The sequence below is a fragment of the Martes martes genome, assembly GCF_963455335.1.
Source record: "Martes martes genome assembly, chromosome: 9".
Classification (NCBI taxonomy): Eukaryota; Metazoa; Chordata; class Mammalia; order Carnivora; family Mustelidae; genus Martes; species Martes martes.
Genome location: NC_137896.1, coordinates 17,960,417 through 17,986,467, shown reverse-complemented (window position 1 = coordinate 17,986,467; position 26,051 = coordinate 17,960,417). Strand labels below are relative to the sequence as shown.

The window sequence follows — 26,051 nt, the reverse complement described above, 5'->3', positions numbered from 1 at the left end:
CCAGGCAGACCTAACCTCATTGATTGCCCCGGGAGGCCCCCCAAGCAGGTGGGGTGAAGGGAGACACTTGGTGAAGCCTGAAGGTCTGGGCCTATGGCGGGTGGCTGCCGCATCGTGCGTGCAGGCCCTACCCCTGCGGTGGGAAGCTGGGGCTGGCACTGCCTCCCCCGCACTGGGTTAGGCATCACCTGGGAAGCTTCTGAAAATGCTGGCGCCCAGAGCTCAAAGACCTGTTTTCCAAAAGCTGCCCAGGTAAACCAAATGAGCAGTCAGAGTTGAGACTCACCAGTTTGGTTTTTGGGGGGTGTCCTCTGCCCAGACAAAAAAACGGCCAGGAGGAGGAAGTCCATGGTACCAGGGGCAAAGACGAGCAGTGGAGGGTTCCCTGCAGGGTCCTCCCTCTCTCAGTCTCCAGCAGGAACTACTCCTGGCTGGCCGGCACAGCAGGGACGGAGGGAGGGACTCCGCAGGGACGGAGAGAGGGACTCCGCACGGCAGGCCCTGACTTCCCGGCCAGTGGACGCGTGCACACAGCACCACCCAGCTGAGGCCAGGGCCATTCACAAGGATCTGGGGCCATGAGCAGAGGACAACCACCCCCACCCCTACCCCCTCACCCCCGCCCACCAACCGGCACATCCTGAACAACACCTGAAGGCCGGGGCTGGTTTGAAACTCACTCATGTTTCCGTTTGAGCCCGTCATCTCTCACCACTGCTGTTCTTTTGAGGGGAGAAACCAGTTCAAGCAGTACCAGGTTATCCCACCAAACTAGTTCATGGAACAAAATAAGGTCCTGCCTCACATTTCAGTTCAAGAGCTCAAGCTCTGTCTCAGCCTGACAATCCTCCTTGGGTGTTCCTGTGAGAACCCCCAGGGGACTCGTGCCCGGGAGTCAGGCAGGGCTTCTATTTCCTGCCCGGAGCCCACTGCACCGAGGCCCCTCGGAAGCTCACAGCACCCCCCCCGCACCCCCCCCCCCGCAGACTTCTGCTGCCAGCTGTGTCCCAAGAAGCCACCGCCTGAGCCTGCACGCACCCGGGGTGGGGGGGGTTCGGTTGATTGGCTTCAGGGCTTCACACCAGGTTGGTCCCGCTCCCACAGACTTGCTTTACGTTCGACACAAAGCTGCTTTTCAAGGCTTAAGTTGGCCTCCACAGGGCCAAGCCAGGGACAGACCCTGGTGTCCACCTGGGACAGGAACGAACTTTCTATGTCTCCGCCCCCCGGGGATATTACTTGGGGGCTCCCTTTCTCCTGTCACAGGCCCTCAGAGTCACCTCCAACAAGATGCAATCGCTCTGACTCCAGGAATGAGGCTTCTAACATTCCTTCTAGGCCTGAGTCCTTACACACGTTCACCAGCCCCTCCCTAGCAAACACAACAAGCTCTGCTTCTGACTATTCTCATGGGGAGAAGGGGAAGGAAAAGGACTTGCCAGCACCCTCTCACCAGACACCTGAGGACTCCAGGTCTGATTCATCTGCCTCTGTCTATGTGGTGTAATTTCTAAAAACATCACGGTTCTGTCACGTAGAAGCCAGTCGCGCGGACACAGCAACGTGGGAGACGGCGAGTGGGACTTCTCTGAAGCGGGCCGAGGCGAACGGCCCTGCTCATCCAGCCACGTTTAAGGTCAGGCTTGCCTACTAAATAAATCAGCAGATGTGAAGTGTTCTTAGTTTTCCGGGCTCCGCCACAAAATAAACTCAGCAGATGTGAAATGTATTTATGTTTTTATTTAGGAACAATCAAAAGATTTGAAGTACCATTTCAGCCCATATCAAATTGTATAAGCAGTTTGGCCCTGCTCCCTTCATCCAAATCCACAGATACAAAATCTAGGAAATGTGCAATTTGCATCTTAGAAATAGCAGCATCCCCACGGGGGACCTCATGAGGCCTGGAGATTCAGCCCAGAGAGGGCAGCCCACTCCACCGCCTCGGCACAGCCACGGTCCAAAGGCAAGTTTCGTCTTTCTGTTAAAACTCTTACCCCTGGGTAAAGAACTCCCATTCCACCCAGGCCTGACCCGCAGAGGATGCCCCTCGGTTTGGTGTCACACCTGGGGCCGCAGGGGGTAGGGACCCTTTCATATAGTTCGGTGAAGTTTACATTTGCCTCTGGACAAACAGGGCAGTTGCCTCTTAGCACCAAGATGATCCCGTCTTTCAGGTGTCTCTGGGTGACGGGAGGCGCACCAGGGCAAACTGCCCGCCAGCCACTCTGGCCTTCCCATGGCACTGAAGACCAGAAGGTAAGTGGGTGGCAGAAAACCAGCAGGACTCGGGACTGTCGGGAAGGACCCTGCAGCTGCGGCAACCTCCCTGACTTCCACCAAGACTGTGCTCAGCAAACTTCCAAGGAACGATGGCCGGCAGGGGAGAGAAGAAGGTTGGTGTGTTTTCTTCGTTGTAACAGTTACAGCCCGGTCCAGTCCTCCTGACACAGCAGAGCGACGCACGCGCCCAGAAGTGCCGCAGGAACGCCTCTGCTCGGGGCACCCCGTCCCCTGGCGCTCACCTGGGTTCCCTGGGGCCCCCTCCAGCCGGCGCCCCTCAGCCTGGGGCTCCCGCCCGGCCAGCATCTCAAACAAACTGCCAGAAGGAGACCGCTGTGTGGGCAGGAACCAAGGACAAGTGACAGTCTCTCTCTTTAAACACAAATAACAGAACAACTCCCACGAGGGGCGATTCTCACCCTCCGCCAGCGGATCTACTCCGGGGTCTGACCCTTAGGAACAACCACACGCTTGCAGCTCTCTACATCCAGTGACTCTGAACAGCCTCTACCCTGGACAATTCACCTAAGGCTCCAACCGAATACTTGAAATACTTCTAAGTCCCCCACTTAGCATGGGAACGAAGAGCAGTCCTAGGGCAGCACCGAGAAACGCCACTAACACGCAAGCGCTCCGGTGCGCGCGGGCGACCGTGGCAGAGCTGGGCTCCGGAGGAAGAGGCGCTAACGGCAGGTCGACTTGCAGACTCTCGGGCGCCCTGGCTTGCCCCCTGCCCCCGCGGGCTGTGGGAAGGACACCCAGCAGAAGGGAAGACCACCTCTGAAAAGCCCTGCGCGCTGTGCTCGCCCCTCCCTCTGGCTCCAGCCTGAGCAGCCACGAGGGCCAGGCTCTGAGGGCAGCGGAAGCCTGGGGGCTGGGGACAGCAAAGCAGGACTCATGTGTTCTTGGTGGATCCTGGCAGTCCTGCCAACCGAAAGAGTGTTTTTACAAATCAAGGCGGCAGGTGCTTGCTGTCACCCATGTCCGTGTGGTGACCGGGGCCTGCTGGTCCTGCCAGGCACGGGGGTTTCCGCCCCTGCTTGGGACCTCTGCAGACAGAATGGCTGCTTCCTGCCGGAACCAGGCTGTCAGGTCTCCTGTCTGGGGAAGGCCTGGGAGGGCCCCGTTCAGAGGAGTGGCCAGGTTCGTGGTCAGTCTTGACAAGTCACTCAGGACGGAAAAACAGAAAAGCAAGCTCTGGATCACCCCTAGGACCAAATGCTCTGAGCTCTCTACCTGCCCCCCTGTGTGCCCTTGCTGGGTCAGCTCAGAGAAGCCGCTGCCCAGGACGACCCAGTGCCAGGGACACCACACAGACTGGGGCAGAAACCAACTCCCACCGAGGCCTCTCTGTCCCGTCTGGACGCTGGGCTGGGCTGGGTAGCCAGCCAAGGCGCACCCGCAGTCGTCCCTCCCGTGGTCACTTGGCCTAAATTAAAACCCGTCACTTTGCTGAGAAGTTGCCTCCAGCCTCCCCAGCCCTGGCGCCGCACCACTTGGCTGTTGTAAATGGCCAGAGAAGGAGCGTGCTGGTTCCCTCAGACTGAAGCCAAGCTGGGAGGGGGGCCCGCTCGTTAGAAGGCTCGGGCTCCCCCAGCCACGCAGAGATGGCCCCCCAGGTCTGGGCAGGAAGGCTGGACGGGCCCGTGCTCCTCAGGAAAGAGAACAAAGGAAGCAGAGTCGGGAGACCTGGACATGGGACTCCAGATGGGAGTGAGGCGAGCCCAGCCTGTCAGCTCCCGGGCCAGGGGCTGCTGGCTCCGGCCGAGAAGCTGGTCCCGTGGACCCTCAGCCATCTATAGTGTCTTCCCCGGCATTCGACTGGGCCTCGCGTATCAGTGGGATAAAGGAAAATTAAGGATAATTAAACTTAATACAAAAGGTGGGCCAAACCAATAACCTGCCCTAGATAAACTCTGAGCAAGGAAAGGGGGAGAAAAATTAGAAAAAGCCCAAATTCCAGGTTTGGTAAAAAAAAAAATAATAATAAAATTCCAGGTTTGGTTTGGTTTCATGCTTTCTTGTCGGCCAGTTCTCCTCTCCTACAAAGCGCCTTTCTGCACTGCGGCTGTGGTGTTTACACGGACAAAGATGCTCCAGCGCAAGGGTTGCAGTCGGGGAAGAGAACAGGAAGACGAAGCAATGCGGCGGGAGACCAGGCAGCCCAGCAGGGAGCTGCAGGAGGAGGTGGGGAGCACGTGAGCACCCGGCCTCCATGGAAGGCAGCCTGGCACAGATGTCCCAGGGCCGGAGGGGGGAGGAAGGGGACATAGGACCTGTCACTGAGCCACCGACTGAGCAGGATGAAGAGCCACATCTTAGCCTGGAAAACACGCTGGAACTTCCTGGTGGGACAGCCCCCCACGGCCAGCTGGGACACCACCGTCCATGCACAGGGGAGTGGACAAGCTACCAGCCCACACTGCCCGGCTCCCACACCCATGCTTCTGGAGAACAGGGAGCAGGGCCTCTGCTCGGGTGCTTGCTCGGGGCACTGTGGTCCACCGGGACAGCTGCCAGTCACCCGGCGAGGCCAGGAGCTCTAAGTCACGTGGCGTTACCAAACCCCAAATGCCAACAGGGCCATCCGAGCAGGGCGCTCTGTTTCAGGAACGCGCGACTCCTGAACAGGAGAACTCTCCTCTCAAATCAAAAAGCTCCCTCATAGTCAAGAATTAAAATAAGTAACACAATAGGCAAGGTCTATGTATCATAAATCCAGATTTCCTTGATCAGATGATGATCCAGTTTCACCTACTACAACGACATCTACAACCCCGGGTAAAAAATATAATGAACCAAACATGTGCCAGACACAGGAGACGAGAAACACTGAAATGTTTACTATCTCTGACGAGGCCACGTGCATACAGAGGAGAAAGATGAGTCACCTTATACAACAGGCTTTTCTTCAGGGGGGACTAACCCCCTGTCTCAACTCTGCAGCCCACAGACCGCCTTCTGCCAGAGGCGACATCACAGACACGCTTTGACGGCGTGCAAAACCACAGTGACCTGTCCTGTGACAGGACACAGGGCTGCCTGCTGCAGTCCCACACTCCCCCCAACCGCCGCCACCGCCCTCCAGGCCTGTGTGGGTCTCCGTGCCGGGTGAGCAGTATTCCCCGAGCACCCAGAGCCCTGGGCACCGGCTCGCTGACCCAGCCGTCTCGCTCGCCATCACCTGTGACCGTGATTCTTGCGACCGTGAGGCTCCAACCCACTATTCGCTCCGGTCCAAGCCCACAGAAAGGGGGTGGGCCTCTCTAGGCTGCTGGGGGCCTTACCTGGGCCGTCTTGCCATTCGTGGGCAGGGCTAAGAGGTGTGAGGAAAACATGCCCAGGCGGGCAGGCCTGCAGCTTCTCCACCTTCTAGAGACAGGCTGGTGCTGAGGCTGGGTCGCTATGTCCTGCATGAACTTGTCCACCATGAAATTTATTTTTTGTGTTGCTGTTTGGGTTGTAAATGAAATATGAACACAAGTTAAATAACCGAGAAAATTCTCTTTAAAGCCCTCTGGCCAGTGCGGGGCTCAGAGGGAGGCCGGTAGGCCGGTGTTGCCGACACTCAGATGGTTTCCGGCCGGGCCGCCGCAGTGGCACCTTGGGCCTGGCATTCCCTCCGACACAGGATCCTTTCCCCAGCAGCCATGTGCCGGGAGCTTCCTCAAGTGTATACCTCAGGTGGACATTTTGCAAGTATCGAATGAGCATCTGTACTATATCTATGTGTATATATAAATTAATCTGCATGTACATAAACCCTAAAGGAAAAATTCCAGGTGTCTGTTCTCTCTGAAGGAAGGCAATCACTCACCACTGGCAATTCTGCCACGAGGTCTTTGGGGCTAAAGAGCTTCACACTCAAATGAAAAGGACACAAACACAGGGTGCGGAACTTGCCAAGTACTCGTACATCATGTTTGAAACAACTCAGAGGTGGTCCCTACTGGGCCTGGGAGAGCGGGAGAAGACACTTTAGAAGAACAGGGGCTCAAGGGCTTCTGGTGTCCGGAGAAAGCCGTCTCCTGGAAGGCAGAAGGTGCCACCACCATCTTCGTCCTTGGAGCCAAACCAGCAAGGGGCCGCACCCAGTTCAGTTCTGGGTAGGGTCAGGGAGACAGCGCCTACCCTCCCGCCAGCCTGTCGTGCCCGAAGCCCCTGCCCTCTCTCTCTGGGGCCGCTTTGTGCTGCCCCCAGCTCGGGCCCAGGAGGAGCATGCTCACAGGGCCTTGGGGAAGCTCACAGGCTTAGGGAAGCAGGTGGTCTCTGGCAGGCGAGTGGAGATGCCGGGGACATGACTTCCGACTGCCCCACCTTCGCCCGCTGCTCTCAGAACAGCCAGTTTTGGGGAAATAGGGATTTACCAAGTAGTACAGCTTTGTAAGCAAGTTGCCCAGTGTTTCAAAAGCACCTTTTCCTGTGATTTTTCTCAATTAAAAAAAAATGGTATGAGGATTAGGCTAAAGAAGACAGAGATCTTGTTTCCAAATCTGGGGATATAAGTGCAGAACTTAAGAAAAATCCTCACAAGGGCCTGTCCAGTGATGCCCAGCACCCAGCCAGGCCCTCGATGCGGGGGGCCACAAGCACCCTGGGTGTTCGGCCAGGACCCCCCATCTGCAGGTCTCCGTGCCGAGGACCACCCCCACTCTGACAGCTCCTGGCTCCCCAGATCCCAGAGCATTCACTCTTACTCCCCGCCGAGCACGGGTCTTCCTTCCCAGACTGCTGGCGGCCTTGAAGGGAGTGGGGGTCAAGGGCTCCGAAGATCACAGCGGGCAGAGCCACACGCTGGGGCCGTGCACTTCTGCGTTCGGCCCCACCTACTCCTTTCCTCAGTTTTCCTCTCACTCTCAGAACATCTACACTGAAAAACAACAAAAACGTGGGTACAGCGGTCAGTACATCAGGCTTGACAACAAATGCTTCAAGAACTTGATCTGATAACTGAAAAGTTCTGGTCCATGATTCAAACTCCCACGAACAAGCAGTGTGGCTGGAACGGCTTCCGAGCCCGGGGAGCAAGCACTAGCAGGTGGCCGGCGCCCGCCGCATCGCCCCCAGGGCAGGGCAGGGCAAGGCCCCCTCGGGCAACCGCCTGGGCAGACGCCGCCTTCCTGAGGAGCGCGGGGGCGCCCAGGGCTTCGGGCCGCCTCTGCGGGTGCAGGGGACGCGCGGCCTCCACGAGCTGCAGAGAACAGACACGGGGCGTCTGCAGAGACGACGGGAGACAACGCGCCGCTGGCTAACCCAGCTTTCTACGTGATGAAAGCGTTCGTAATCGGATGGTTTATTAAATGTGGATAGGCGGATTTATAGGTTAAAAACTTGATTCCGTGTCTGTGAATATGAACTCTGAACTATTTTATCCACTGGAAGGCAAAGGAAAGGTCCTACATGGCGGGAGGAAGGACTGACAAGCGCTCTGCTCTCCCCGGGCGCCCTGGGCGGCGGCGGCAGGCTCTGGGCGGGCATCGAGGCCTCCAGAAGCTCCGGGTGAGCCCGGCAGCGGGCATGGGAGCGGCGTGTGGCCGCGGAGGCGGGGTGAGTCCTTCCCCGTGGCAGGCGGCGTCCCGGACGGGCCAGTCCTTCAGAGTGAGCAGTTCCCATTCAGTCTGTTTCTGAGGAGAAAACACAGGCCTGTCACCTCCACAGCAGCCGCCACCTGGACCGCCCCCACCTCCCAGCAGCCGGGACAGGGGCCGCGCCCTCCCACCCTCCGCCCGCCCCGTCCCGCAGCCCGAGGGGCCCGCAGAGCCCCCCACCGACCAGCACCCCCGAAGCCCGGGCCACCACTGGGTGCTTCAGAGGCCCACGGTCCGGGACGCTCGCGGATGTGGCCCGCGCACGGAGGCTGGCGGTGGAGAAACCAAGCACAGACACACAGACAAGCCCTTCCTGAAGCCAAGGGTTATGTGCTTCAGACAGAAGAGGAGGCGGCCACAGTACCACGCCTGCTCTGTCCCACCGGGGACACCACACTTGGCCTAGCGGTGGATTCAGGAGCAGGGGTGGGGGAGGGCAGTCCTTGTGACTCAAATCCACTCATCCAACCTCCCGGTTAGCTTTTCTTTCCAATTGTGATAAAACACACACGACATAAAAGCTACCATTTGAACCATTTTTGAATGTACAGTTAAATGGCTTTAAATACATTCACAAGGCTTGTAATTGTAATATTTCCAGCTACCCCCAAAATATGCTTCAGTGAAATTTTAATTTAAAGAATCTAGATTGTTCTAGTTGCCAGCAAGCCAGGGGTGGGCATTCCCCAGGGGCACGCCCACTGCTGGAGACGGTGCGCCAGGCAGCCAGCCCTGCGAAGCCAGTCCCGTTTCCTGGAGCCCACCACCGCCTGTGAGGGCCTCACTGACTCATGGGGGCCTGAGGAAAACAAGGCCAAGTCTGGAAATACTGGCCCCAGAACCAACTTCTAAAGGTCCCCAAATCGGAGAACCTGAGAATCCAGACACTTGCTCAGTTTCCACGGGCTGCTGTCCATCCTGTGATGAGGCCTCCACGGAGACAAACCCCCAACGATGGGGAGGGGAAGGGGGGGCTGGGACCCCGGGGGTCAGGACCCGATACTGACAAAGTGACTTGTCTGGGGCTTTAAAACTATCTTTGGTAAGTTATCTTCTAAAGTTTTCTTTCAAGCTGATACCAGGGATACGATTCAGAGAAACAGAGGAATGAAACTCAAGCTTTTGATTCCACAGATGTCTAAGAGGGAAGATGATTTTCCATTTCTCCGAATCAGAAAGAGCAACAAATGCCAATTACAGGACTTTCACCATTCACATTAAAGCACTTCCCACATCTAAGGGCAATCTGAGCCCCTCTCCTGCTCGCCGTCCAGAGTTGAATTTCCCCAACAGTCCTGTTGCTTTCTCCTTACACCTGGGGGCTGTGGTTCCGTCTGACTCTCAGGGTGCTTTGACCTACTCTCCCACTGCTAGGAAATGTCTAGAAAAGCTTGCACACTTACAGGCCCACTGTGTTCCTTCCCCTAATGACACAGGAAACACATCACACTGTAGGTCATATTCCATCATGCTCTAAAGGCTTCTGCTGCCAGGTGCCCCCTAAAGCAGCCGGCCACTTGGTCCCGCTGCTGGGGAGCTTAGGAACAGCAGCCACCCCCGTGGCCCGTCAGGGCCCCCGCCCTCCCCACAGTGGATGGCCCTGGACCCCAAGGGCTCCTTACCCAGCTGAAGTCCAGCCTGGGGACTCCGGGTGTCAAAGGGCTCCGAGCTGGCCTCAGGGGCACTGGGCTCCCACGACTCACTGTTCTCCGACACCTCCGCATATGCGTCCCCCGTCCCTTTGTGCACGGCTGCAGGCTCACCAACGCCCTGGTCCTCGCCACCCGTGTCCGCCACAGCCCGGGTGTCCTCACCCATCTTCTCCGCAAACCACTGCTTGACCTGCTGGGAGCTCATCTGGGTCTGGTCGCAGAGGCTCTGCAGGTCCTCCTCCCGCAGTGTCTTGTGCGTCCCGTAGTAGTCCTGCAGCAGCTCCCGGTTGCCAGGGGCGACGACCAGCAGCCCTGGAGGGAAGTTGCCCCGCTTATAGTCTTCGTACCACTTGAGCTGGCCGTTCTTCAGGGCGTACCTGCTGTCCCCGAACCAGCGCACCACCTCGGGCCGCGGCAGGCCGGTCTGGGCCGTGATGGCATCATAGTCCTGGGTGCTGGGCCACCGCGTCTGCACAAAGAGCTGGCGCAGCAGGTGCCGCTGCTGGGCTGTCTTCTTGCAGCTCGCCTTGCCGGGGGGCTGCTCGGCAGGCTTGCCGGGCCCATCCTCTTCGGGCTCGCAGGCGCCCGGCCCCGGGAGCTCGCTCCTGCCGTTGGCCTCGGTGACCCGCAGGTTCTTGAGGTTGATTTTGATGGGGCTGACCTTGCGCTCTGCCAGGGCGTGGCTGCTGAGCCCTTCCAGGGAGCTGTCTTCACCAGGGACCCTCAGGTCCCCCACCAGCTCCCCTTCTCCCGCCTCGTCCTCGGCAGCCGCCACTGCCTCCTCCTCCGGGCCGGGGCCCTCATCGGCCCTCCTGGGGTCCTCGGTGCTCACTCTCTTCCGCCTCTCTGAGAACCAGCTGTCGATCTCTCTCCGGGTCATCTTGGTTTCAGTCCTCAGGCGGTCCAGCTCCTCATCGGGAGGAAGGGGGTTTTGTGCAAAACTGCTCTCCAGGGCTCTGAGCTGCTCTGGGGCTCGCTCCTTGTACTTGGTTGGGGTGAAATCGGGGGTCTGGTGCCAGGCCTGGCGTCTGGCAGAGGTGGGGGCTGCCAGGGTGGCAGCTGGTGGGACGCAGGGCACCTCAGGGGCCTTGGCCGCCGCCGGAGAGAAGGGCGCCTCAGGCCCAGGGTCAATGACGATGGCACCAGGGTCGCCGGGCAGCACGGCCCGGGAGCCCTTCAGATTCCGGCAGTGGTACCTGCGGTCGCTGAACCACTTGCGCACCTCCCTGGTGCTGAGGCCGGTCACTTTGGTCAGGTGCTCCACCTCGCTCTGCCCTGGGAACTGGTTCCGACAGAAGCTTCCCTTCAGGGCGGACAGCTGCTCGTGAGACTTCTTGTTCTTGTAGATGCTGGCGTCCAGGAAGGCTTGCGAGGTGATGCTGGGGCATGCCGTGAGCAGCGACTGGGCCGCGTTGACCACCTTCACCGCCGACGCCGTGTTGGAGCACACTGTGTTAATGGGCGCCGCGGGGGGCTGCTTGGGCACCGACGTGACGGCGGGCGGCAGGGACGAGCTGGGCGGCTGCAGCCCGTTGGCCATCAGCGGCTGCGTGACCAGCAAGCCGCCCGCCGTGCCCTCCGGCTGCCCCACCACATGACCCGGGAGGGCGGCCTGGATGAGGTGCTGGACGCCGCCGGCATTGGCGACCAGGGGCGTGTTGAGGACGGTGATCGTGGGCTGAGGAACGGACTGAATGACCGTGTTGAACATCTTCTTCCGGGCATCCTCAATCTCCTCGGGGGACCAGCTGATGCCCTGCTTCAGCCTCTGGGCTGTGAACCAGATCTTGAGCTGCTCTTCCGGGTACTTGGTGACCACGGTCAGATAGCAGAGCTCCGCTTTGGTCGGGTAGGGGAACTTATGGAACGAGTTCTTCAGAAAGCTGTTGGAGTCCATGGCCGCATTGTAGGTGGGAATGCTGCTCAGGGGGATCATCACCTTGGGGAGGGACTTGGACGTGGGCAGCGGCTGGTGCCCATGGTGCTGGGCGTGCACGGGGGGCGGCTGCTGCAGGGGGAGGAACTGCGCTATGCCGGCCGGCAGGACCGGCACCGCTCCCAGCAGGGGCCCATTGGCTGTGTGTGGCCCTTTGGCCGAGCTGGTGGCCGGCTGACTGACCGGGACCGCCCCATTGACAAAGGGGTGGTCCCCCTCCTTCGCCTCGGTCTCCCCAGCCAGTGGGTTTGGTAAGGCCGTGTCACCCACAGGCTGACTGGGCATGTTCTCCTTGAGCGTATGAATTTTTTTGGCTTCAGCTTTGCCTTTCATTATCTTCATGATTGGAGTTTTGGTAATGATGATTTCGGCCTGTCCGTCAGTCCCTTCGGCGTTGGGCTCACTCGGTATGTCAGGAGAACAGGTGCTCTCGGGGACGCTCTGCTCCACGACCACATGATTGTCTGGCTTGGCTACATTCCACACAAAGCTGGCTTCTCCCGAGTGACACTTGGCATTGTGCAGAGAAAGGCCCTCAGGAGTTTTTGCCAGAAAACTGCATTCAGTGCATACAAAAGTTGGATCCTTATTAAAGTCTGGGTGCTCTGAGCTCATATGTCCCACAAACTGAGTTATGTCCTGGGATCTGAAATCACAGTATTTGCAGGAATACGAATAGCCGTCCAAAGTGCCCCGGTGCCCATTGGCCAGGGCGGGGCCATCCGTACTGCTGGATGTCGGGGCAGCCTCACTGCTGCTGGCAGGCGCTTCGGGGGGCGGCTCCTGCTGGGGTCCTTCCGGTAAAGCCTCAGCAGGCTGGGCCTCTGCGCTAGCGTCCTGTAGCACCACGGTCTTCACAGGGATCATGCACGGGGTGGTGGACTTCCTCTTGCTAGCCATGGCGACAATCACGCTGGCTGACTGGGGGTGAGCGCCTGTCCCGTCAAGGGCCTCACAGTGTAAGTTCCAGCTGCTCCATGTGGACCAAAGAAACAGTTTCCAAGGGCAGTTTTCTCAGTTGTTTGCAGAAAGCAAGTTTTTCCTATTAAACCTAAGGAGGAAGAAAAAAAGCGCTCATGATCTCTTAGGCTCTGGCTGTGTACATCCAGATCCCCAGGCGGACCCTGCAGCCTGCCTTCGATCACAGGGACCTTTTCTCGAGAAGTTCCCCAGCAGCCTGAATGTGGAGCCCCCACACACCAACAAAGTAGGGCCCTGAAGAATGACCTGGGGAGGTTCCAATACCATTTAATAGACTTAAGACATATGTTTTGTTTTGTATTTCCCTCTGTATTCTTGTATTAAGTAACTCAGATTAAAAAACCAAGCAACAACAATAACAAAATAATCCTCTTTTCGATTTCCAAATTAATTCTGACCATGTCAGAGTGAGAACAAAACATCTAGTGTAATTCTTGTTTAAATGTTTGGGCCAACAAAGGTTTTTCTTTTCATAGCCTTCCCACACATAAGAACAAGTCGCCGCCTCTGCCTCTCCCAAGTCAGGCCCAGAGGCCAAAGTCAGCCGCAGTGTGTGTGGGGCGGGTGTGTGTCTGGCGGCCCACAGGAGCCGGGCCTCCCTCTGTGGCCTTTCCCTGCCTGCTGCCTGGCCACACCCACCAGGATGGCTTTCATCACGATGACAGATAATAACATGCACAGGTGAGGCCGGGGTGAAATGAGAGCCTTCCTCTGTGGCCGGTGAGATGTCTGTAAATTGGCAGAGCCGCTCTGTAAATCAGTTTGGCAGTTCTTCGAGAAGTGAATAAAGAGTTACCATAAGACCCAGTAAGTGCTACATATACACACAAAAGAAGTAACAATATATTCACACAAACACTGTGCACAGATACTCATGACTTCATAATAATGGCTAAGAGGTAGAAACCACCTCAGTGTGCACCAGCAGGTGGATGCACAGACCAAACCGGGTACGTCTATCTGGCGGAGGATTGAGGTGCCATCGCGTGCTACAACACGGATGGAAACATGCGAACTGCAAGTAGGTGGCCCCAAACGCCACATGTCATATCACTGCATTTGTAGGAAAGGCCCAGGAGAGGTCCATCCACAGGGATGGAAAACAGACCAGTGGTTGCCAAGGGCTGAGGGAGGGCGAAAATGGGAGCCACCGCTAATGGGTATGAGGTTTCTTCTGGCTTGATGAAATGGTCTGAGTTGCGATGACGGAAAAAACCTGTGAATACGCTGAAAACCATTAAAAGGTCAAACCCGAGAGGGGCGGAGGACAGAGCGCTAAAGCTCTCCGTTTTGTACAAGAGGGACTTCCTTCCCCCTTCTGAGGTCCCTATACAGGGGACATCATTTATTTCTGCTACTGCCTGACCTACCCCGGTAGGATTTATTTCTGCTCTGGGTAGAGGGGAACGGCTGGTCGTGAACAGGAGGGTGCAGAGGAGAGAGGGAAGAGAGCACAGAGCAGCCAGCTAACGGCAGCACCAGCACAAACTGAAGAGACCTGAGCTCTCGGAGCGGGGGGAGGGTGCTGGGGGGGGGAGTGCAGAACTCACGAGCAGGAGAGCACAGGGCCCCGCGGACAGGGCACCGATGCCACAGTGCCACCACTGAGGTCTGGGATGGGGCTGGGCTTCACCGAGGAAGCGTTAAATCATGTTCCTGGTATTTTACTCTCGAAGGCTGGGAAAGTGCGCAACACAAAGATGGACTTGATTTGGGGGACAATTCCCACATGGTTCAAAGTCAAGTCTCAAAGGAGCCTCACGCTGTCATTCAAAGCGATGATCAAGGACAGCAGCACTCCCGGTGATTCTCTGAGCCGGTCAGTGGTTGATAGGGAAGGCAAGTGAAAGGAGCAGTCGCGGGGACAGTGGCCACTCCGCCACCATGCAGCGTTCAGCGCTGGAGGAGGCTCCGCACACACACGGGCTCAGGTCACTCCCACCGCCATCCCTGCAGCCGGTGCTATTATCACTCCCACTTTCCAGACAAGAAGGGCAAGGCCCAGAGAAGCAGAGTGCTTGCCTGAAGGGCACACAGCTAGGCTGCCCCCACCCCCGCCGCTGCGCAGGAACCCAGGCAGTCGGCTCCGGGGCCTGCAGCCTTAGCTGCTCCACACGGCGAGCTGAGTAACTGCAAGGCTGTTGGAATAAGGGCCACAGGACTTTCCAAAGTGACCTTTCCCCCCTCAATATTTATTAGGAAAATTTTCAAACATACGACAAAGTTGAAAGAATTCTTCAGGGAACACCCATCTCCTTACCACCTGGATGCTTACCATGGGACTGTTTTTAACAACATTACCCATTTAGGTAAGTTTATTTGTCATACACTTTATTTTTATTTTTTTTTAAGATTTTATTTATTTGAGGGGTGCCTGGGTGGCTCAGTGGGTTAAGCCACTGCCTTCGGCTCAGGTCATGATCTCAGGGTCCTGGGATTGAGCCCCGCATCGGGCTCCTTGCTCAGTGGGGAGCCTGCTTCTCTCTCTGCCTCTGCCTGCCTCTCTGCCTGCTTGTGCTCTCTGTCTCTCTCCCTGTCCAATAAATAAATAAATAAAAATCTTAAAAAAAAAAAAAAAGGTTTTATTTATTTGACAGACAGGGATCACAAGTAGGCAGAGAGGCAGGCAGAGAGAGAGAGAGGAGGAAGCAGGCTCTCTGCTCGGCAGGGGCTCGATCCCAGGACCCTGAGATCATGACCCGAGCCGAAGGCAGAGGCTTTAATCCACTGAGCCACCCAGGCGCCCCTGTCATACACTTTTAAAAGGGTATCCAATAGAATAGGTACTTAAAGGGTAAAGCCCCAATTATCCAGAAAACCATTCATCCAGAATACATTCATGGACCAGCTCTGACTAATGAGATCTTAATGACCATGTGGAAACACAGTTTCCTAAATCAAGCCCTGAGTGACGGGGGCTGATATACATGCAAGGTTTTATGCTGCTGAAGATTCATGGAGAAGGTCCAGATGACAACTGCATGTTCATCATTTTTTTTTAAACGGGTTTTGTTTTGTTTTGTTTTAAGATTTTATCTATCTATTTGTCAGAGAGTGAGCACATAAGCAGGGGGAGCAACAGGCAGAGGGAGAAGCAGGCTCCCCGCTGAGCATGGAGCCTGATTTGGGGCTCGATCCCAGGACTCTGGGATCATGACCTGAGCTGAAGGCAGACGCTTAACCAACTGAGCCACCCAGGCATCCCTCATCATTCCTTATATAATCTTTTCTACACTCTGTCATAAAAATTCCTGTCTAGTAATTTTAACGAAATGAGAACAAAAGCATATAACTTTTAAAAAATCCGTCTTCGGGAACTGAGACAGTCGATCAATTCACTAACTTAGCACAGTTGCAGCTAACAATCACCACATTTCAATACCACAGGATACACACGCGGGGCTTGACAAAGTATGAGTTTATAGGTCAGATTCTGAAAGATAAGAACTTTTTTTTTCTTTTTTTAATTCTGAGGAAGGAACTGGGAGGACAGTAAGCTGGACAGGATGACTGAAATGTTTAGAGACGCGAGTCTCAGCAGACTCTCACCAGGTCTGGCTGCAGGGCTCCCGAACAGCTCACGACTCATCAGTAAGAACAGGAATCATGGGAGCGACTGACAGAGTCACAGAAACTCAACCACAGTGAGAGACTGTGACATGCTGCTGTGGTTTTGAAAGATCAAGTAGACAACAACACTGGAGGCAGACAATGTGACTCCCACCGGAGGCCAGTTTGACAGATATGGGAAGAGCTGAATATTCTACGATAACCAACTTCCTATTCTGGGGGTACAGTATAGTTTATTGACGGTGCATGACTGTGGGGGCACCCAAGGTTTCCTGGGCTACACTGAGGACTGGGCTGTCTCCTGTGACTTTAATAGTGACACTCACAATCCTCCAACATCATATTCTTTTAAAAAGCCAAGAAACATATTTAGAAGTTGGTCATGCGATATAATAAGCCATATGTAAATCAACTCATTCCAACACAAAAACTTGCAGGTAGCATTCCCTTTAAAAAAAATGTTAGCATAAAAATACATTATATGTTTATTAAAATAAAAAAATTTAAAAAAATGTTAGCAATATAAATTTACATTGAAATTTATCCTTTTTACTTCCTCTTTCAAATTATGCTCTTTCTGTAGAAATTTCTTTCTCTCTCAGAAACAATGAAGAAAAGTGAAATTCTGCCCTACTCACCCCAAAGATAGCTAGTGTCCATTATTTCAAATAACTATTTGGCACAGATTACTATAACCATTTGTGTGTGTGTGTGTGTGTGTGTGTGCATATTTAGTTTTATTGTAACAAAGCAACTTGTACACTTTTAATGTTTAAAACTGAGCATCATCTTTCCAGTGAAACAAAAAGAAAATTTAAAAATAAACAGGAACAAAATAACAATAGAGAATGTCAATTCCAAATAAGATTCTATAGGTTCTGCTGATTCTCCCATCGAGTGGCAGGGCTCAAGTCATCATTAGGAGAGAGTATAACCACTTTTTTAAGACACAAAAAATAGAGTTGTATTTTTACCCTTCATTCTGCTGATTTTCCTCCCATGACAACGGGAAGAGTGTTAGAGTCTACAGTATATCTCACTCTTTTAAACAATGTTCTAATTTATGGGTGCACCCTAATTTACTTCACCAATCTAGCTGTTAATAGACATTTGCATTTCTCTAGTTTTTAAACTATTACAAGCAATTGTTCAATAACTTTCTCTGCATATATTTTTGTGCCTTTGAGAATTTCTAAAATTCTGAATTTCTTACAAGAATTTGTGACCAGAGGGTGCCTGGGTGGTTCAGTTGGTAAAGCATCCAACACTTGATCTCAGCTCACGTCTTGATAGTGTCACAAGTCCAGGTCCCGCATTGGGCTTCTGTGGAGCCCACTTAAACAAAAGCAAAACAAAACAAGAATTTCTGACTAGTAAAATATTGTTAGGAAAATACAAATTTCCCTGGGGCATCTGGGTGGCTCAGTGGGTTAAGCCTCTGCCTTCGGCTCAGGTCATGATCTCAGGGTCCTGCGATCGAGCCCCACATTGGGCTCTCTGCTCAGCCTGGAGTCTGCTTCTCCCTCTCCCTCTGCTGCTCCCCTTGCTTGTGTGCATTCTCTCTCTCTCTCTGTCTCCCTCCAAACAGATGCTGATTTTCACTCTCACCACCGCAGACCAAGAGTGCCCTCACTGCCACTGCATATTATTACTGTTTCTAGTCTTTGCTAATTTGGTACATAAAGAACTGGTCACTACGGTTCTAACTTGCATTTCTTTATAGGCATGGTTGAAAATCTTTTCACTTATCACTGACATTTTGTAATAAATTATTTTTTTATCTACTTTTCTATAGGATTTTGCAAGTCCACCGTCTATTTTTTTAGTTCCACTATGGTAAGCATACAGTGCCCTTAATATTAGTTTTATGTTACAATACAATGATTCAACAATTCCATATGGGACTCAGAGCTCGTCACAAGTGCGCTCCCCATCATTTTCCCTGTCCCCTCCTCACCTCCCCTCTGGTAGCCATCACTTTGTTCTCTATAGGTTAAGAGTCTGTTTTTTGGTTTGCCTTTTTTCCCCCTTTGTTTTGTACCTTACATTCCACATATGAGTGAAATCATATGGTATTTGTCTTTCTCTGATTTATTTTGCTTAGCACTGTAGGGAGTCCTCTCTATATTAAGGAAAATGGCTCATCTGTCACAGATGAAGCTGTGGTTTATACCGAGATTGCAAGAGTGTCTTAAATATTAGGAAATTTCTCTCTCCCTTTTTTTTTTTTAACTATTTAAAAAGATTTATTTATTTACTTGACAGAAAGAGAGCGCACACACACAAGCAGGGTGGGGTGGGGAGAGGGAGAAGCAGGCTCTGGGCTGAGCAGGGAGCCTGACGTGGGGCTCAGTTGCAGGACCCTGAGATCATGACCCAAGCGAAAGGCAGACACTTAACCAACTACACCACTCAGGTGCCCCAATATTAAGAAATTTCTGAAAAAAAAATTGATCTTCATTAAAAAAGGAGAAAAACTAAAATAGCATTTAATAAAATTATACCCTCAATTTTTTCTTGTGGTGAAACTACGTAATATAAAATTTACCATCTCAACTACTTTTAAGTATATAATAGAGTTAACTTTATGCACTTCCTTGTGCAACCTATCTCAAGAATTCTCTTCATCTGCAAAACTGAAACTGTACACCCAATGAACAACAATGGGCCCCCTTTTCCCTCTCCCTAACCCCTGGCAACCACCATTCTACTTTCTGCCTCTGTGAGTCCAACAACTTAGAAGCATGCAGTATCTGTCTGTGTGTGACTGGCTTATTTCACTTGGCGTAATGTCCTCCAAGTTCATCCATGTTATACTAATTGACAGGATTTCCTTCCTTTTTAAGGCTGAATAACATTCCATTGTACATGTATACCACATTCTCTTTATCCATTCATCTGTTGAAGATTATTTAGGTCGCTTCCATGTTTTGCCTGTTGTGAATAACGCTGCTGTGAACATGGTTATACAAATACCTCTTTAAGCCCATGCATTTGTTACTTTGGAATACATACCCTGAAAGAGGTTTGCTGGACATGCAGTAATCCCATTTTTGATTTTGTAAGAAGCCTTCATAATACTTTCCATAGCAGTTAGACCATTTTACATTTTCACTGCAATGAATTTCTTCACACCTTTACCAACATTTGTTATTTTCTGTTTGTTTGGGGAGTTTTTTGATGGTGGCCATTTTAACGGGTATGAGGTGATGCCTCACATGGTTTGATCTGCGTCTCCCTAAGGATCAGTGATGCGGAGCATCTTTTCATATACTTGGCCATTTGTACAGCTTCTTTGAAGAAATATCTATTCAAGTTCTTTGTTCATTTTTCAATCAGTGAACACAATCAAAATCACAATCAAAATACAATCAAAAACACAATTTTTCAATTGTGTTGTAGGAATTCTTTAGATATTCTAGATACTACTCCTTCTTGGATACATGGTTTACAAATATTTCCTCCTATTGCATAGGTCACTTTTTAATTCTGTTGATTGTTTCCTTTGAGGTACAGAAGTTTTTAAGTTTGATGTAGTCCCATTAGCCTTTTGCTTTTGTTGCCTGTGCTTTTCATGTCATATCCAAGAAATCATCACCAAACCAATGCCATGAAGCTTTTCCCTTGTGTTTTCTTCTTGAAGTTTTATAGTTCCAGCTTGTATGTTTAGGTCTTTATTTTGAATTAATTTTTGAATGTGGTGTGACGTAATGGTCCAACTTCATTCTTTTGCATATGGAGATTCAGTTTTTCCTATACCATTTGTTGAAGGGACTATTCTTTCTCCATTGTGTAGCCTTGGCACACTTGTTTGGAATCACTGGCCCATATATGCAAGAGTTTACTTCTGGGCTCTCTATTCTGTTGTATAGGTCTACGGCCATCTTTATGCCAGTACCATACCATTTTGCTCACTGCAGCTTCCTAATATATTTTGAAAACAGGAAGCATTAGGCCTCTAGCTTTGCTTTCCTTTCTCAAGATTGTTCTGGCTATTTAGGGTCCTTTGAGATTCCATATGAATTTTAGGATTTTTTTTTCCCTATTTCTGGAAAAAAAAAAGCCATTAGGATTTTTAACAGAAATTGCATTGAATCTATAGATGGCTTTGAGTAGTATGGGCATTTTAACAATATTAATTCTTCTAATCCATAAACACGAGATGTGTTCCTTTTCATTGTGTCTTTAATCTTGTCAGGTACTGTTTTATAGTTTTTAGTGTACAAGTCTTTTGACTCCTTAATTAAGTTAATTCTATTCTTTTGATGCTGTTGTAAATGAGACTGTTTTCCTATTTGGATTTTTCACTGTTAGTATACAGAAAGACAACTGATTTTTGCATGTTTGATTTCATGTCCTGCAACTTTGCTGAATTCTTTTGTTCCGACATTTATTTTTGTGGAATCTTTACATGGTTTTCTACATATATGATCCTGTCATCTGTGAACAGAGATAATGTGACTTCTCCCTTTCCAAGTTGGATGGATGACTTTTATTTTTTTAACCAATTGCTCTGCTAAGATTTCCAGTAGTATGTTGAAATGGAAGTGGTGAGATGGGCAGCCTTGACTTGCTCCTGATCTTAAAGGAAAAGCTTTCAGTTTTTCATCATTAAGCATGTTAGTTGTGGGCTTTTCATACACAGCCTTTATTATGTTGAGGTAATTACCTTCCTAATTTGTTGAGTGTTATCATGAAATGATGTCTAATCTTTTTTTTTAAGATTTTATTTATTTATTTGACAAAGACAGAGAGCCAGAGAGCACAAGCAGGGGGAATGGCCACTGAGCAAGACTCAGTCCCAGGACCCTGGGATCATGACCTGAGTCAAAGGAAGACACTTAACCGAGTGAGACACCCAGGTGCCCCAAAAGGATGTCTAATCTTATCAAGTGCTTTTTCTGCATCAATTTAGACGATCATATGGTTCTGATCCCTCAATCTGTTAATGTGGTGTATTACACTGATTTTCATATGCAGAACCATCCTTGCATTCCAGGAATAATCCCACTTGGTTATGGTATATCATAATCCTTTTAATGTGCTATTGAATTTGATTTACTAATATTTTGTTCAGCACTTTTATATCAATAGTCATCAGGAAGATGGTTGGTAGCTTTCATGTAGTATTTTTGGTTTTAGGATCAGGGTAATGCTGAACTTATAAAATGAGTTTGGAAGTGTTCCCTTCTCTTCAATTTTCAGAAGAGTTTGAGAAGGTTTGGTGTTAATTATTTTTTAAATCTTTGATAGAAATCTCCATTGAAGCTGTCTGGTACTGGGCTTTTCTTTGTTGGGAGCTTTTTGATTACTGATTCAGTCTCCCTACTAGTTATTAAGTCTGACCAGATTTTTAATTTCTTCATGATTTAATTTTGGTAGGCTGTATGTTTCCTGGAATGTATCCATTTCTTCTAGCCTATTGAATGTGTTGGCATATGATTCTTCATAATGGTCTCCTATGGTCCTTTTTATTTTTGTGGCATCAGTTGTACTCTCTTCTCTTTATTTCTGGTTTTTGCTATTGGGTCTCGTCTCTTTTTTTCTTAGTCTGGCTAAGAGTGTGCGATTTTTTTTTAAGGGTGTGTGAATTTTGTTGATCTTTTAAAAAAATGAACTCTGTTTCATTGAATTTTTTCTATTATGTTTCTATTCTTTATTTTATTTTTGTTTTAATCTTTGTTACTCTCTTCCTGCTAACTTTGGTTTATTTTGTTCTTCTTTTTCTAGTTCCTTGAGGTGTATCGTTAGGTTGTCAATTTGAGATCTTTCTTTTTCTTAAATGTAGGCATTTATGACTATAAATGACTCTCTTAATACTGCCTTTGCTGCATCCATAAGTTTGGGCATTTTTTTTCATTTATTTCAAGATATTTTCTAATTTCCCTTGTGATTTCTTCTTTGATCCATTGGTCATTCAAGAGTGTATTGTTTCATTTCCAACTATTTGTGGATTCCCCAGTTTCTGCTATTGATTTCTTGCTTCATTTCATTGTGTTTGGAAAGACTTGGTAAAATCTCAAATCTTCTTGAATTTGCTAAGGCTTTGTTTTGTGTCCTACTACGTGATCTATCCCAGAGAATCTCCCAGGTACTCTTGAGAAGAAGGTGCATATTCTGTTGCTATTGAGTGTTCTGTGTATGCCTCTCAGGTCCAACTGGTCTAAAGTGTTGTTCCAGTCTAAACTTGCCTTCTTGAAAAGATTTATTAGCAAATAAAGGAAATGAGGGGAAAAAGAAGGAAATGTTCCCACATAAAGGATTTCTACCAGAAACCCCAAAAACATTATACCTAATAATGAAATATTCAAGTCGGGAACAAGATAAGAATTCCCACTATCATTACTTAATATTGTAATGGGATCCTAAACAGTAAAATATGATTTTTTAAAATGTGAGGGACATGCAGTAAAACAACAGAGAGAGAGAGAGAGAAGACAAATTGGTTTTAGTTGCGTATGAGGAGACTATCTAGCAAGAAAATCTCCTGAAAAACCATTGTAACTAGTAAAGGATGGGGTAATATGATAAGACACATCTGTAACACACACACTTATCATAAGGTTTTCCATATGCTGAAAATAATCAATTAGGGAAGGAAATGGGGGGTGGGGGTGGGGAGAAGAGCCCACTCACATTAGTAACCATATGTGGAAAAGATCTCAGAATAAACCTTTGTAAGATGTGCAAAATCTATATGACAATATGACAATAACAGTAAGAACAAAAAAAGAAGAGCTAAATAAAGGGAGAAGAACAGCGTATTCCTAGAGGCAAAGATTCAGAATTATGTAGCTATCAGTCCTCTCTAGGTTAATCTCTAAACTCAGTACAATTACAATCACAATCACAATCAAAATGCTACCAGGTAAAGCAAATACTGTAAAAAGTTAATGGTAAAATCTAGGTGGTGAATAAATGATGTTCACTAAAAATTATTTCAGTTTTTCTATATGCTTGAAAATTTTATTTAAAAATGTTTGAGGAGGGGCACCTGGGTGGCTCAGTGGGTTAAAGCCTCTGCCTTTGGCTCAGGTCATGATCCCAGGGTCCTGGGATCGAGCCCCGCATCGGGCTCTCCGCTCCGTGGAGAGCCTGCTTTCTCCTCTCTCTCTGCCTGCCTCTCTGCCTACTTGTGATCTCTGTCAAATAAATAAATAAAATCTTTAAAATAAAATAAAAATGTTTGAGGAATTGCCAATAAAATTTAAAATTTTATTTTAAAATGTTTGAGGATTTTTAAATGCAATTTGACAAGCTAAATCTGAAATTCCTCTGGAAGGGAAAAAAGGCAGCTTAAAAGTTCTAAAACAGCTATTTGGAAGAACGTGCTTTACCTGACATGAAGACATAAGTTAAAGCTTGAGTAATTAAAATAATGTGTTATCAGCATAAGAAACTAAATGGATGGATGGCTCATCTAGCTGCACTTTGAATATATGGGATTTTCAGAGTATGAAAGCAGTGCTATTTTTAAAGACATTGGAAAAGACAGACAAATTAATAAGTATAATGACAACTAACTTCAAGCCTAACTCATGTTTTAAAGAACAATAATTTCCAGGTGAATTTAACAGAGAAATATAACAAGCAGAATTGCAAATATATTAGAAAAAATATAGTAAAAAACTTAAGTTTTGCTGAAAAATTCTTCCTGTGCAAGACTGAAAACCTAGAAACTGCAAAAGAAAAGGTTGATTGATTTGACTTCATAAATGCTACAGATTTTCGAATACTAAAGGAAACCATTAACAAGGCTTATGCACAAGTCGTTGGACTCTTGATTTCAGCTCAGGTCATGATCCCAGGGTTGTGAGATGGAGCCCCTTGTCGGCTCAGCAGAGAGTCTTTTTGGGATTCTCTCTCTCCCCATCCCTCTACCCCTCCCCCTGCCCACACGTTTGCTCACTCACTCTTTCTCTAAATACATGAATCTTTTTTTAAAATATGAGGCTCTTGGGGCGCCTGGGTGGCTCAGTGGGTTAAAGCCTCTGCCTTCGGCTCAGGTCATGATCCCAGGGTCCTGGAATCGAGTCCTACATTGGGCTTTCTGCTCAGCAGAGAGCCTGCTTCCTCCCCTCTCTCTGTGTCTGCCTCTCTGCCTACTTGTGATCTCTGTCTCTGTCGAATAAATAAATAAAATCTTAAAAAAAAAAATGAGGCTCTTCTCCCTTCCTCACAGATTGGCAAAAATCAGAAAAACAGACCTTGCCGTATTCATGCACCACTGGTGAGAGTATAAATTGGTGAAATTTTTATGGAGGGCAACTTATTATTTTTAAAGAGTTCATTTACTTATTTGACAGAAAGAGTGAGAGAGCACAAGCAGGGGAAGCAGCAGAGCAAGAGGAAGAGGCAGGCCCCCCGCTGAGCAGGGAGCCCAATGCAGGGCTCGATCCCAGGACCCTGAGATCATGACCTGAGCAAAAGGCAGACACTTAATAGACTGAGCCACCCAGGTGCCCTTATGGAAGTCAATTTAGCAACAGATGAAAAGGGCTCTCCTTTCATCTAGTCTTTCCCTTTGAAGAACCCATATCATCTGATGAAGTACAAAAAAAGAGGCACATGATTGCTAAGATACCAGTCAGGTCATTCACTCTGTCAGTTCACAGCATGAAGAACATCCGTTATTTGGGTAGTTGGGTCGTGATAAGACAACAGAACTAGCACTAGGAAGTGAACTGCAGCCATTCAAAAGGATTAAGACCTATGGGTACTGATGCAAATACATTTCTAAGACTTTTTTAAAAATATTTTATTTATTTAATTTATTTGAGAGAGAGAGTGCACATGCATGCACGAGCTGGGAGAGGGGCAGAGGGAGAGGGAGAAAAGGACTTCCCACTAAGCGGGGAGGCTGACGGGGTGGGGGTGGGGAGGGGAGTGTGGGGTGGGGGGGCTCAATCCCATGACCCTGGGATCATGACCTCAGCCAAAGGCAGATACTTAAGCAACTATGCCACCAGGTGCATTTCCAAGACTTATTTAATAAACTATGTAGTGTCGTGCATAATAAAATATATTTCATTGTATGAAGAACAATCTGTGTAGACCTAATTTGCTTGAATAGAAACAAAGAATGAATCTCGGGGTCATGAGATGAGCCCCACATCAGGCTCTGCACTGAGCACGGAGCCTGCTTAGGATTCTCGCTCTTCCTCTCCTTCTGCCCACCTCTTCAGGTGTGCATTCTCTCTCAAATAAACAATAAATAAAAGAACAAAGAATAAATACTGATCCATTAAACCGTGAGTGACTTTATTAGGAAGGAATCTTTTTTAATTATTTTTTTTAATTTATGCTTTCTATATCATTTGAATTTGTTATAATTGTATGTTGATTATCAATAATTAATGACTGTCAGTAAGAATTAAAGGGTATCAATAAGAATTAAAATGCGTTAAAAGTAACAGTGCCCGTGAGCAGGACACCCTGCAAAGGCAGTGGCTGTGAGCTGCTCTCATTTAGAGCTGGGAGTTTCACTGTGACATGAACCACCTTGTGCGCGCAGGACGGGTGCCCAGGCTTTTCCAAACGGAGCCCCCACCTGGTAGCCCTAGCTTATCATTTGCTTGGCAACCTGGCCTTGTGGAAGTCATTCAACTGGAACAACAAATGACAATTGCCATGGGTTTATCTGTACCAGGGGGGTGGAGATGTGACCATTCACTGTTTTCAAATATTAGTTTCAATCCATCAATGGATTTGACCACTTTGTAGAACCACTGACACTCTGAAATCCATAAAGGCACAAATGGAGGCAGAATCCTTGAAATGCAGACTTTTGACACTTAAAAACGCCCTACTTACAAGCATCCTAAATATCACACACTTGTGTGAAGTTACACATGGTAGCTGAAAAATATCTGTGAACCACTGCCCTCCCAGCCCCAGCGCCCCTCGACCCAATGCACTGGAAGTGTCAAAAAGTGGTTCCCGGCCAGATGCGCAAACAAAACAGAACACCCAGCAGGCTCTCATATGAATGTAGCCGGGGCTGGGAGCCACGGAGTGTGGGAACACCTGTTAGAATCACTG

General features: G+C 49.6%; 1 protein-coding gene across 3 annotated transcripts in view; it reads right to left on the bottom strand.

Annotated features, from left to right (window-relative positions):
• Window positions 1-1,725: 1,725 nt before the first annotated feature.
• Window positions 1,726-26,051, bottom strand: part of ZHX3 (zinc fingers and homeoboxes 3) — a 105,151-nt gene continuing 80,825 nt past the window's right edge. For all 3 annotated transcript variants that reach the window (XM_080813274.1, XM_080813273.1, XM_080813275.1), the window contains exons 3-4: window positions 9,494-12,510; window positions 1,726-7,907 (exon numbers count right to left, since the gene is read on the bottom strand). In XM_080813274.1, coding sequence (XP_080669400.1) covers window positions 7,897-7,907; window positions 9,494-12,359 — 2,877 coding nt within the window. In that variant the 5' untranslated portion in view covers window positions 12,360-12,510 and the 3' untranslated portion in view covers window positions 1,726-7,896. The remainder of the gene's footprint in view (window positions 7,908-9,493; window positions 12,511-26,051) is intronic.